Source organism: Pseudophryne corroboree (assembly GCF_028390025.1).
Source record: "Pseudophryne corroboree isolate aPseCor3 chromosome 3 unlocalized genomic scaffold, aPseCor3.hap2 SUPER_3_unloc_1, whole genome shotgun sequence".
Lineage (NCBI taxonomy): Eukaryota > Metazoa > Chordata > Amphibia > Anura > Myobatrachidae > Pseudophryne > Pseudophryne corroboree.
In genome coordinates this window covers 2,884,145-2,897,818 of record NW_026967493.1, presented here as the reverse complement: position 1 = coordinate 2,897,818, position 13,674 = coordinate 2,884,145, and the positions used below count along the sequence as shown (strand labels likewise).

At 47.6% G+C, this 13,674-nt stretch overlaps 1 protein-coding gene across 1 annotated transcript in view; it reads left to right on the top strand.

Annotated features, from left to right (window-relative positions):
- LOC134983081 (zinc finger protein 615-like) overlaps positions 1-13,674 on the top strand; it is a 145,005-nt gene that overhangs the window by 13,171 nt on the left and 118,160 nt on the right. The window contains exons 8-9 of the mRNA XM_063948776.1: positions 6,532-6,645; positions 8,719-8,777. Of these exons, the coding sequence (XP_063804846.1) occupies positions 6,532-6,645; positions 8,719-8,777 (173 nt within the window). The remainder of the gene's footprint in view (positions 1-6,531; positions 6,646-8,718; positions 8,778-13,674) is intronic.

The window sequence follows — 13,674 nt, the reverse complement described above, 5'->3', positions numbered from 1 at the left end:
AAGGCTAGGAAGGATGTAACGTCAAAACATTATCACCGCATATGGCGAAAGTATATTTCTTTGTGTGAGGCCAGGAATGCTCCTACGGAAGAATTCCATCTGGGCTGTTTCCTTCACTTCCTGCAAACTGGAGTGAATGTGGGCCTAAAATTAGGCTCCATTAAGGTCCAGATTTCGTCCCTATTCATTTTCTTTCAAAAAGAATTGGCTTCTCTCTCAGAAGTTCAGACTTTTGTGAAGGCAGTTCTGCGTATTCAGCCTCCTTTTGTACCTCCGTTGGCACCTTGGGACCTTAACGTGGTGTTAAGTTTCTTAAAGTCGCTCTGGTTTGAACCACTGAAAATGGTGGAGTTGAAATATCTCACGTGGAAGGTGGTCATGTTATTAGCTTTGGCGTCGGCTAGGCGAGTGTCGGAATTAGCGGCTTTGTCACATAAAAGCCCCTATGTGGTTTTCCATATGGATAGAGCGGAATTGCGGACCCGTCCTCAATTCCTGCCAAAAGCGGTATCATCATTTCATATGAACCAACCTATTGTGGTGCCTGTGGCTACACGTGACTTGGAGGATTCCGAGTTGCTTGATGTGGTCAGGGCTTTGAAAATGTACGTGGCCAGAATGGCTAGGGTCAGAAAGACAGAAGCACTGTTTGTCCTGTATGCAACCAACAAGATTGGTGCCCCTGCTTCAAAGCAGTCTATTGCTCGCTGGATCTGTAACACGATTCAGCAGGCGCATTCTACGGGTAGATTGCCGTTACCGAAATCGGTCAAAGCCCACTCTAATAGTAAAGTGGGCTCTTCTTGGGCGGCTGCCCGAGAGGTCTCGGCATTACACTACAGCTGTGCCGAGCTGCTACTTGGTCGAGGTCAAACACCTTTGCAAAATTCTACAAGTTTGATACCCTGGCTGAGGAGGACCTTGTGTTTGCCCATTTGGTGCTGCAGAGTCATCCGCACTCTCCCGCCCGTTTGGGAGCTCTGGTATAATCCCCATGGTCCCCAGCATCCTCTAGGACGTAAGAGAAAATAAGATTTTAAACCTACCGGTAAATCTTTTTCTCGTAGTCCGTAGAGGATGCTGAGCGCCCGTCCCAAGTGCGGACTACTTCTGCAATACTTGTATATAGTTATTGCTTCAATAAGGGTTATGTTACAGTTGCATCGGTCCTGAACTGATGATATGTTGGTTTCATACTGTTAAATGGGTAGTTATCACAAGTTATACGGTGTGGATGGTGTGGCTGGTATGAATCTTGCCCTTAGATTAACAAAATCCTTTCCTCGTACTGTCCGTCTCCACTGGGCACAGTTTCTCTAACTGAGGTCTGGAGGAGGGGCATAGAGGGGAGGAGCCAGTGCACACCCAGGTCTAAAGACTTTCTTAAAGTGCCCATGTCTCCTGCGGAGCCCGTCTATTCCCCATGATCCTTACGGAGTCCCCAGCATCCTCTACGGACTACGAGAAAAAGATTTACCGGTAGGTTTAAAATCTTATTATTGTAAAAAAAAGTTATTGATGTAAATTATAAAAACAATAGTGTAAACGTGTATTTACAGATTGCATTAACATCCTTGGTTTATGGAGGCCTTTTTAAGTTTTACTGAATTAGTATGTTAACATGTTATAATTTAATTACCTTACTCAGGAGTAGGTGGAATGTACATGAGACTGTGATGTACAGTAATATATTAGACAGTAAGCTGATGTAGCTGCTCATAGTTGACATATTGTATGCCGAAGATATGGTGTAAAGACAAGTGATTATAATAAGGGATACATCTTTATGGGCAGATTATTGTGATTTTAAAAATGGCAAGGCCTGCAGGCTGCTTATGGTCAGCAGTGGTTAGTATCTATAGACAATGAGCCAAGTACAAAAAAAGTGCTGAAAGGGTGTTGGTTGGCAAAGAATTACTGATGCCAAGGTTTATGAAAGGCTATCCTGTCTGGTGTCAATCAACAGAAGGACTACTGTGCCACAAATACCTGAACATTTTTATGTGAACCGATTTTTTTCTGCTGATTCTCCTTTTTTAAGTTCTATAATAAGCTATAGGGAGTCAGCAATACAAGCTGAAGATGTAGCCTTTTTTCAGAAAATGTGCTTTGACTATCGACAAATATGGTAAAATTTTACATTTGTATACAATGTTTTGTAAATTTCACCCATTTCTGTTTTAACATTTTTTTCAAACTCATGCATCGATTTTTTTTTTTTTTTTTTTTTTAAACCTGATAAATTTGACTATCTGTTGGAATGCAAATGGAAGGAATACTGCACATATTTAAAATGCGTATTCAGAAAGATGGTCAAGGTCAGACACTAGACACATATTGGCAATGTTGCTACGTTGTCCAAACTTCTTTTTGCGGGGTCTAAGTGATAAGGTCGTAAAGACATGCCTTCATTTTTTTTTGATGGGCGTCAATATAAGAAATTTCTCCTACGTCCTAGAGGATGCTGGGACTCCAAAAGGACCATGGGGTATAGACGGATCTGCAGGAGCTTGGGCACACTATAAAGACTTAAGACTGGGTGTGAACTGGCTCTTCCCTCTATGCCCCTCCTCCAGACCTCAGTTAGACTTTGTGCCCAGGAGTGATGGGACACACACTAGGGGAGCTCTACTGAGTTTCTCTGAAAGACTTTGTTAGGTTTTTTATTTTCAGGGAGACCTGCTGGGAGTGAGGGGGGAGAAGCAGGACCTACTTCTGTGAGTTTCAAGGCTCTGCTTCTCGGCTACTGCACACCATTAGCTGCAGAGGGTTCGATCACTTGGTGCGCCTAGCTGCTTGTTCCCGGAGCCACGCCGTCACCCCCTCACAGAAGCCAGAAGTCAGAAGTCGGGTGAGTATGAGAAGAAAAGAAGACTTCAGTGACGGCAGAAGACTTCAGTAACGGAGGTACAGTGGTAGTGTTGCGCTCCATGCTCCCACACACCAACGCACTCACAGGGTGCAGGGTGCTGGGGGGGAGCGCCCTGGGCAGCAGTTACTGGGTTTTCCTAGAGGGGCTGACATAAAAGTGGATTAGTGCCTGGGCACTGTAGTCCTACCCCCGTCAGCGTATACCCTACCTACCCCCCACCCCCCCCCCCCCCCGCACAGCCAGCTTCCCAGGCTTATTCATGGGGGATATTTTTATTTTTATTAACAATGTTCTGGGGCCGGGGCTTTAGGGCTTGTTCCCCCCCCCCCTCCCCTCTCCCGGCAGCTCAGTGTGGCGCATTACGCGCCGTTACCTAGCCACCACTAAGCCTTCCCGCCTAGCGCGCCCGACGGGGCCGAGGCGCTTCGCCCCGGACCCCGCCAGCATGCTCCCACACACTGCACGCCGTCTCCGAGGGAGCTGAGACGGAAGGGAGTGCGCTAGGGGGGAACACAGCGGTGCAGGTAAGCGGTAGCGGGCGGCTCCGGGGCTCCGTGTATCGGACACCGCCGGCTGTTGCAGCGCACTGTGCGCTATTTGTTCAGCAGGCCCCATGGGTGCAGGGTGCTGGGGGGGAGCGTCCTGGGCAGCATTGCTAAATTTTCCCTAGCGGGGGATTATGCCCGGATTCCGGGTATCTTCACCCGTCGGGGCACCACAACATGAGCACTGCACTCAGGGGCTCCCACACGCCAACAGTTCCGTGGGTGAGGGGCGCCCTGGGCTGCGTGTAGTACTGTGTATATATATAGGTTTATATACACGAGATATAGCCCTGTATACCTTAAATGCAGTTTATGTAAGGCGGGCGTAAGCGCGCTGGGAAGAGCGGAGCTTAGCCTTAACATAGGAGTCGGCGCCATATTTACTAGGTCCCCGACAAAATTATTTTCTGAAAGTGGGGGACTCAGTGTTCTTAATGCTATAGGGTAATGTAGCATTATGTTATTTAATGGGCGCATACTCCTGGTGGTGTTAACACAAAGTCATTGTTTCCCTTTTTCACTTACACAATACTTATGTCGACAGATGTGAGGATTTGGTCGACAGTTCCTGTGGGGATGACTGTCGTTTTCGCCGACACTGGCCAGTATATGGTTTAAACACTTAAGTTTAAGCAGGTGGCTTTTGTGTACTTAAAAATAAGTAAGCACGTTAGGGGGGGCACGGCAGTCGGTCGATGTCCTGTCGGCGTCAATGGTAATGCCTGGGGAAGACTTTTACAGACTGTAAATGCCTTGTACCTATATTGATTTGTATATATATAGATATATATATATATAATATGTAGCGGGGGTCTTATTACATTTGTAGAGGTATGCTTTCCTCAGACCCCTTAGGGGGCCCAGAATTTTATTAATCTGGCCCGTTTACTAGTCCGTGCTGTCGACATTTACTCTGTTTCTGTCGACCGTAAAGTTCCTGGTAGTTTCACATCGGTGGCACGTCAGTACATGGTCATACACTTTCACAACACACTACTGTCACTAGGGACCTGACGGGTCTAGGTAATCCACTTGCGTATAGGTTACGTCTATACGTATATATGTGTAGATATAACTTTATATATGTATCATTACGATACGGGTGTTGTATTGTGTATTACATAGGCCCTCATTCCGAGTTGTTCGCTCGGTATTTTTCATCGCATCGCAGTGAGAATTCTCTTAGTGCGCATGCGTAATGTTCGCACAGCGCATGCGCCAAGTAACTTTACTAAGAAGATAGTATTTTTACTCACGGCTTTTTCATCGCTCCGGCGATCGCATTGTGATTGACAGGAAATGGGTGTTACTGGGCGGAAACACGGCGTTTTAGGGGCGTGTGGCTGAAAACGCTACCGTTTCCGGAAAAAACGCAGGCGTGTCTGGAGAAACGGTGGGAGTGCTTGGGCGAACGCTGGGTGTGTTTATGACGTCAGCCGGGACCGAAAAGCACTGAATTGATCGCACAGGCAGAGTAAGTCTGGAGTTACTCTAAAACTGCTAACTCGGTTTTGATCGCAATATTGCGCATACATCGGTCGCACATGTAAGAAGTTTAGATTCACTCCCAGTAGGCGGCGGCTTAGTGTGTGTAACTCTGCTGAATTCGCCTTGCGAGCGAACAACTCGGAATGAGGGCCATTATGTATATCCATGAATGCCGAGATAATGGTATTATCATGTACTGACCGCACTGTTGATTAAGTTATAGTTTGTCCAGGACGAGTTGGTTTCGATCCTCTCAAGAAGTCCGAATATTAGTCTCTTCACAACGCGGAGAGAAAAGTGTGGCAGTCAACTCCTGATCGACGCAGGGTCATTCGCAAAGGATCATACACAGGCAGCTAAGTGAAATTTTATTTCTATGTTTTGACATTATATGTAATGTACGCACTTGAGGGAGTGCGATAGTTGGGTCAGCATCCACTGGACTGATCCTACTCAGGGGGCGTAGGCTTGCCTATTTTTATTTTTTCCTTATAACATTACAGCAGGCTGTCACGTGACAGCAGGTGGTGTGACCGGAAAAATGCGGAAGAGGTCTCCGGGAGATGCTGGTGAGAGATATATAGCTGCTGGTGTGGCCTCTCTTCAGTCAATCTCGGCGGTATCCGCTGGTAAGTCTAAATTAGTGAATTAGCCTCCTTTACAACGGTTGGCGACGCATTCTTTTGTGGGATGCAGTCGTTTTCACCGGTTTGATGCCGTTCTTTTTTTCCTTTTCTGTGAAGACAGTGGAAGGTGAAAAGGTAAGTGTTCTGCAGCCTTGTTAGGTTCGCAGAAGTGGACGTAGTTTTCATTTTCCACTACCTACACCACTTATCGCTGAGTCTATCTGACTGGTCCCCGCTCCGGTGACCACTTGTTTACCAATTTTCAGTTAGTCCAGGAATAGACTAGGACTTGTGAGTTATTTATAGAAGCCAAAGGGGAACATTCTGAGCTACGGTTGTTTCCCCTGGCTATTTTATCTAATGGATCTTGCCTTTCCTCTATGGAAGGGGAGGTAGCACGCGACGCTATACAAATGTGCGTCAAGTTCAGGACATTGGTTGTCCTTGTAAGATCCCCAGCTTCCTCTACGCGGTGCATGTCGTTGTTTATCCCTGACTGTTCTTCGGCGCAGGGATTGGCCTGGTGTTACCAATGACGCAGATGTCTGAAGTGGGTTTCAGAGTTGATACTGACCGGTTAGGGGTAGGTGTTTTTCCTGTGGAAAGTGGTCTGGGGATCCAGAGTGCAATCGGCTTTGAGATGACACCTCATCAATACGTTCCATTAATAAGACAGATGGTTGCGGCATAAGAAGCCTTTTGCGGTCTAATACCAGAGCGGGTTTCATGGGACCGGTTAGAAATGTTGTCCGGGTCTCACCTGTGCCTGCAGCGGACTATACTCAAAACGGCCAGGACTTCACTCATGTGGTGTTTGCTCGGTTCTTTCCTTTTAGAGGTATGAAGGTTCGGGATCCAGGTTTAGATCCTGGTGTCCGTGCATTCAGATCTCCGAAGCTGGAGAGCAGTCCTTTGCAAAGGACGTTTTCCAGAGGATGTGGTCAAGTTGGGAAGCTTGTCTGCTGTAAGTTTTCTTGAAATATTCTTCATGTTCTGCCAGTATTAATTCTGCCAGACGACTTGTCAGCACTGGCATAAGTAAGCCGCTAGTGCGGAACAAGGAAAAAGCGGAACTGACAGAAGATGCACAGTTTGCAGTTGAGTGGGAGGTCTGGTAAACGCTATATTAGCAGCCTTCGTTCCAGAGGAAAACGGCGGAGAAATAAATTTCCTCTGCGGACACGATATCCAGCCGGGAAAAAACTCTATCATCATCGAGATGCTTTCCCGTACGTGACAAGTCTTTGTGGAGTGTCGCAATTGGTCATGTTGGCGTATCTCTTCAACGAGAGGCCTCGAGGTGATTGTTCCAGGTTAAGGAACACTCAAGTTATAGCAGTAGACATCTTCGTGACACCGTGGGTGTTTTTAGTCGTTCTAGGTGGCGTCTCCGTTTTCACCTTTCTGACAGTGGTAAGCGTAAAATTATCTGAGGCTCTGATGATCCTCTTAAAATACGGTTTAGCCAGCGAGGGTTGGCTATCCAATTTTTCATGGGTTAATCATAAGAAATTACTGCCCTCTTTATGTGAGGTAATGTTACAATAAGATCATGGCGTGTATTAGGACATAACGCGTCTGGCGACGAGACGGTTGAAGGTCATGTCCTAAGTCGAAAGGTTGTTCCCAGTAAAGTAGTTTCTTCAAATATTTAGGCTACGAAAGAACTGACGGCACAATGCTTCCACCATTGTTGGAGTAATTTTGTGTCTCAGTGTGTAGCCAGGAAGGCTCCTTTGGAGGACTTTCAGCTAGCTCGTGCTTAGCCATACAAGCCGAGGTGGAGGAAAGCCTAATAAGTTCCTGTACGAAATGTCTCTCTAGGAAAGTGGTCAGGCTGTTGACTTTGACGTCCGCAAGGCGGGTGTCGGAAGTGGTGGTTTTGGCTCACAAGAGCCTTGTTTGATCTTTCAGGTGGATAGAGAGGAATTGAGTTCCCAGTTGGTACTTCTACCATTAGTTTTTCTGGATTTCACAGAAATCGGCCTATGTTGATGCCGGGGGTTACTTAGGCATTAGCTGGCTCAAATTCCCTTGGTCTAGTCTGGGATTTGAGTAGGTAGGTCATCACTTTGGCTCACTTTGGAAAAGCAGAGGCCCTGTGGGTCTGGTGTGTTCCCATCTTGATTTGGGAGACTGTTTATTCAGTCAGTTACATGCTGAATCTGTGATGAAGCTTGATATGTTAGTTCTGCGACTGCATTGTCGTCACCGAAGTCGGTGGAGGTTTCTTCCTTTGGGAAGATGGGTTTTTTCTTGGGCGGATGCCAGAGGAGTCTCGAGGGTTCAGCTATTGTCGAGCGAATTCTTGATCGGGGTCAAACGCTTTTACTATGCTTTACAAGTTTGATACCCTGATTCTGGGGACCTTATGTTGGCTCATTCGGTGCTGCAGAGTCATCCGCACTCTCCCGCCCGTTTTGGAGCTTTGGTATAAACCCCATGGTCCTTTTGGAGTCCCCAGCATCCTCAAGGACGTAGGAGAAAATAGGATTTTGGCACCTACCAGTAAATCCTTTTCTCTTAGTCCGTAGAGGATGCTGGGCACCCGTCCCAGTGCGTTCTGTGTCTGCAGTTATTGCTTTTGGTTACACCCTGGTGGTGTGTATTTTCGGTAGGGCGGTGGCTACCGTTGTTCATGCCATGGCTTGCGGGGTCTTAATTTAGCTTATGTGGACACACCGTTTGTGTTTACATATTTTTCAGCATGTGGCTGTGTTTGGTTCATGCCATTGACTGGTATTCTATTGAATGCCGCGTTCTACGGTGTGTTTGAGGTGTGAGCTGGTATGACACTCACTGTGTTTGTAACAATAAATTCTTTCCTCGAAATGTCCATCTCTTCTGGGCACAGTTTGCTAACTGAGGTCTGGAGGAGGGGCATAGAGGGAGGAGCCAGTTCACACCCAGTCTTAAGTCTTTATAGTGTGCCCAAGCTCCTGCGGATCCGTCTATACCCCATGGTCCTTTTGGAGTCCCCAGCATCCTCTACGGACTAAGAGAAAAGGATTTACCGGTAGGTACCAAAATCCTATTTTCTCAGTCTGTACACCACTCAGGATAGCCAATAGTCTCTAGTTTATCCCTGAGATGTAATTTAATGTAGTCTAAAAACAATTTGTCAGATTGCATATCAAAATGCCACACTTCATAGATTTTACACTTTGTACTTCTTGTCTACACCAAGTACCAACGTGAGTGTGACTCTAAAGAATGCATGGCTTTGTCTGTCCAGACTCTGCAAAGGTGCGGCATAAAGGAAACATTAGTTTACCAGGCATTTTAATCGGTAGAACCGGAAAGAAAAGACCCCGGGGTGGGAACACTCCTACAATACCAAGATATGCTGTAACATCATCAAAATCTTTAGAAATTATCCTGTTACGTTTTACAGGATATGTTTTGGTTTTATTGACAAAAGCGTATAGACCGGTAAAATCATAATAGTGTTTGTACTCGTCCTGAAGTGCTTCGTGATACAGCTTCATGGCGTTTGTACAGTTGCAGTAAATTGCTGCTAGTTTATCCAAGGGTTCGGATAAATCTTTACCCTTAATAAAATCCTGTAGACACACATCAGTCTGTAACATGTTTTCTCTTACGTCCTAGAGGATGCTGGGGTCCACATTAGTACCATGGGGTATAGACGGGTCCACCAGGAGCCATTGGCACTTTAAGAGTTTGAGAGTGTGGGCTGGCTCCTCCCTCTATGCCCCTCCTACCAGACTCCGTTTATAAAATGTGCCCGGAGGAGCTGGTCACAGCTAGGGGAGCTCCATAGGAGTTTCTTTAATTTTATTTTTTTGAATAGAGTTTAGGTACAGGGAGGCTGCTGGCAACAGCCTCCCTGTTTCGTGGGACTAAGGGGTGGAGCAGTGTCCACCCTAAGGGGTCTGAGCCACTATCTCTGCTGATAAGACACTGAGCTCCTGAGGGGATCGATCGTTCCCCGCCACAAGGGATTGCTCACCCCAGCAGCATGCCGCCACCCCCTTTACAGAGCCAGAAGACGTCAGTGGTGAGTTAGTCACTGGCCCCCCTGACAAGCGTGGAGCCGGTGTGAAGATGGCGGCAACAGGTTAGGGAGACCAGTACTAACTGCGCTCCAGGGCTCAGTGGTACTTGGTGTGGCGCTGTGAGGGGCGCCATGAGCCAGCGCCTACCCCCTACTCTGGTCGGCAAGCCTGTCGGGAACCCCAGATCACCACCAGCACAATTCCTCAGGCCAGTATAGAATTCAAACAGAGCGGAAAGCAGCGCCAGAAAAGGGGGCGGAGCTTCTCCTCAGAGCGGACCCAGCAGCGTTCAGCGCCATCTTTCCTGCATGCAGAGTCGCTGACAGGAGAGAGAGCTGTCCCTCCACATCAACTCCAGCTATCTGTACGGTACCACGGGGTTGTAGAAGGGAGGGGGGGCTGTGCTATATACTGTAACCTATTAAGGTACACAGCTGGCGCTGGTAAAGGGGTATCCTTGATCTCCCAAAGCACTATGTGTGGGTTGGTTCCAAACTCTGTGTCTCTCTTGGCATTCTCAGTGGGGAAACTCTGCCATTTCCCTGTGTGTCGGGGGTGCTTGCTGTCTCACATAAGCCATGTCTAGGGATTCTGTGTCATATGCTCCAGAGGATATGTCCTCTCAGGATGATACCATTCCATGTAATCAGTATTGCTCTGGTTTAGCAAAGATTCCAATAAAGAGAACCTGAATGGTTAACCTCTATTAAGAGTATGATTTCTCAGATTTCTACTAGGGTAGTACAGAATAAAAATGCAACTCAGGTTTTACGAAACTCTATGACTGTTTGGTCCGGATCGGCACCTTCAGGGCCCCCTGGCGCTCACTCTCAAAAACGTGCTCTTGCCCAGATTATGCAAGCCGACACAGATACCGACTGACACGGTAGACGGTGATGGGAACGTGCTGCGGGGGGGCGGCGTCTCTTGTAAAAGGGGTGCAGTTGATGATTGAAGTTATTAGAGATGTGTTAAATATTGCTGACGCAATACCTGAACAGGTTGAGGAGGCTTACTTCACGGATAATAAGAAAGCCTCGCTAACCTATCCTGCGTCTAAAGAGTTAAATGCTATATTTGAAAACTCCTGGGAAAACCCAGAGAGAAAATTCCAGATCCCAAGAAAGGTTCTGGTGGCATTCCCCTTCCCTGAGGAGGATAGAAAGAAATGGGAAAACCCACCCATAGTTGACGCATCGGTGTCCAGACTGTCAAAAAATGTGGTTTTACCTGTCTGGATCTGCCGCGTTGAAAGACCCGGCAGATCGCAAAATTGACACTACGCTCAAATCCATATACACGGCTTTGGGGGCGATATTACGGCCTACTATTGCCTGTGCATGGATTTCTAAGGCTATAGTAAAGTGGTCTGGCACGTTACTTCAGGAATTGGATACAATGGATAAAAGTGACATGGAATTGTTCTTACGTAACAGAGGATTCTGCGGTATTTACGGTGGAATCCATGAAAGACCTGGGTTCAATGGCTGCAGGGATATCTTCCATATCGGTCTCGGCTCGTAGAGGACTCTGGCTGCGCCACTGGTCAGCCGACACGGAATCCAGGAGAGGTGTGGAGAGCCTACCCTACATAGGTCAGGCTCTATTTGGGAAAGCGCTAGATGCGTAGATATCCACGGCAACTGCGGGTAAGTCACTTTTCTTGCTTCAGCTGCGCCTGCTATGAAGAAACCCATTTCTTCAGCTACGTCACAGTCCTTTCTGACTCCTAAAACAAGAAAGAAGAGGAGGGTGGGCAAAATAAAAAAAAACCTGTTACTACAGGCTCCCAAGACCAGAAGCCTGCTTCTGGTACATCAAAATCCTCAGCGTGATGGTGGACCGCACGGCCTGGAGGAGGGGCCGTGGCGGCGAGGCTCAGATGATTCAGCTATGTTTGGGTGTCGCCTGGCCTGGAACCCTGGGTACAGGATATTGTGTCCCAGGGGGGTACAGGCTGGAGTTTCAAGAACTCCCGCCTCACTGATTCTTCAAATCAGGCTTACCAGCTTTGCTGGCAGACAGGGCTATCCTACAGGAAGCCATCCAAAAATTGGAAGGGTCACAGGTTATTGTCCCAGTTCCACCTCATATGCACAACAAGGGTTACTATTCGAACCTTTTTGTGGTACCGAAACCGGATGGTTCAGTCAGGCCAATTTTGAATTTGAAATCGTTAAACCCCTATCTGAGGGAGTTCAAATTCAAAATGGAATCTCTGAGAGCAGTAATCTCAGGTCTGGAGGAGGGGGAATTTCTGGTATCCCTGGATATCAAGGATGTGTACCTCCACATTCCAATTTGGCAGCCGCAACAGGCTTATCTCAGATTCGCACTGTTAGACAGTCACTTTCAGTTCCAGGCACTGCCATTCGGTCTCTCCACGGCACCGAGGGTGTTCACCAAGGTGATGGCAGAGATGATGGTTCTCCTCCACAGGCAGGGAGTGAACATAATTCCATACCTGGCCGATCTACTGATAAAGGCAGTGTCCAGGGAAAGGTTATTGCAGGCCACTCTTACGACTCAACTACTCAGGAATCACGGTTGGATCCTGAACCTGCCAAAATCACATCTGGAGCCGACAAGGAGATTCTTTCCTGGGAATGGTCCTCGACACGGAAGTGCAGAGGATGTTTCTTCCAAGAGAGAAAGCGTTGGTGATACAAACCATGGTTCGCAATATCTTGAAATCTGCCCGGGTATCGGTTTATCAGTGTATTCGCCTTCTGGGGAAGATGGTTGCCTCCTACGAGGCTCTACAGTATGGGAGATTCCATGCTCAACCCTTCCAACTGGATCTCCTAGACAAATGGTCGGGATCTCATCTGCACATGCACCAGAGGATATGTCTCTCACCAAAGGCAAGGATTTTTCTCCTCTGGTGCAAATGGCTCACCTTCTGGAGGGCCACATGTTCAGAATCCACAACTGGATCCTTCTGACCATGGATGCAGGTCTCAGAGATTGGGCAGCGGTCACCCAAGGGGAAACCTTCCAAGGAAGATGGTCAAATCAGAAAGCAATTCTTCCAATAAACATTCTTTAACTAAAACCACGTACAACGGTCTTCTCCAAGCGGCTCATCTTCTACAAGATCGGACCATTCAAGTACAGTCGGACAATGTGACGACGGTGGCCTACATAAACCGACAGGGAGGAACAAAGAGCAGGGCTGCAATGTCAGAGGTGAAAAGAATCCTCCTCTGGGCAGAAAGGCACGCGTTGGCGCTGTCAGCAATCTTCTTTCCATGAGTGGACAACTGGGAAGCAGACTTCCTCAGCAGACACAATCTCCATCCAGGAGAATGGGGCCTTCATCCGGAGGTGTTCACAGACGTGACCAGTCGTTGGGGCGTGCCTCAAATAGACATGATGGTCTCACGTCTCAACAAGAAACTCCGGAGGTACTGTTCCAGGTCAAAAGAGCCACAAGCAGTGGCGGTGGATGCCCTGGTAACTCAGTGGGTGTTCAAGTCAGTGTATGTGTTCCCTCCACTTCTACTCATTCCAGGAATTCTAAAGCTCATAAAGAGAACAAGGGTTTAGGCAATTCTCATTGCTCTGGACTGGCCAAGGCGAGCTCGGTACGCGGATCTTCTGGATCTACTGCTGGAAGAACCGTGGCCTCTTCCTCTTTGTGAAGACCTTCTGCAACAGGGGCCGTTCGCTTATCAGGACTTACCGCGGTTACGTTTGACGGCATGGCGTTTGAACGCCAGATCTTAGCCCGTAAGGGTATTCTGAGCAAGGTTATTCCTACCCTGATACAGGCTAGGAAAGGGGTAACCTCTAAACATTACCATCACATTTGAAAAAAATATGTGTCTTGGTGGGAATCCAAGCAATTTCCTACGGTGGAGTTTCAACTTGGACGGTTTCTCCTCTTCCTGCAAGCAGGTGTGGATATGAGTCTGCGTTTGGGATCTATAAAGGTCCAGATTTCGACCTTATCTATTTTTGGCTCCCCTCCCTGAGGTTCAGACTTTATTGAAAGGGGTTCTGCACATCCAGCCTCCCTTTGTGGCGCCGACGGCACCCTGAGATCTCAACGTGGTGTTGCAGTTCCTGCAATCGGATTGGTTTGAGCCTTTACAGGAAGTTGAGGTCAAGTTTCTCACGTGGAA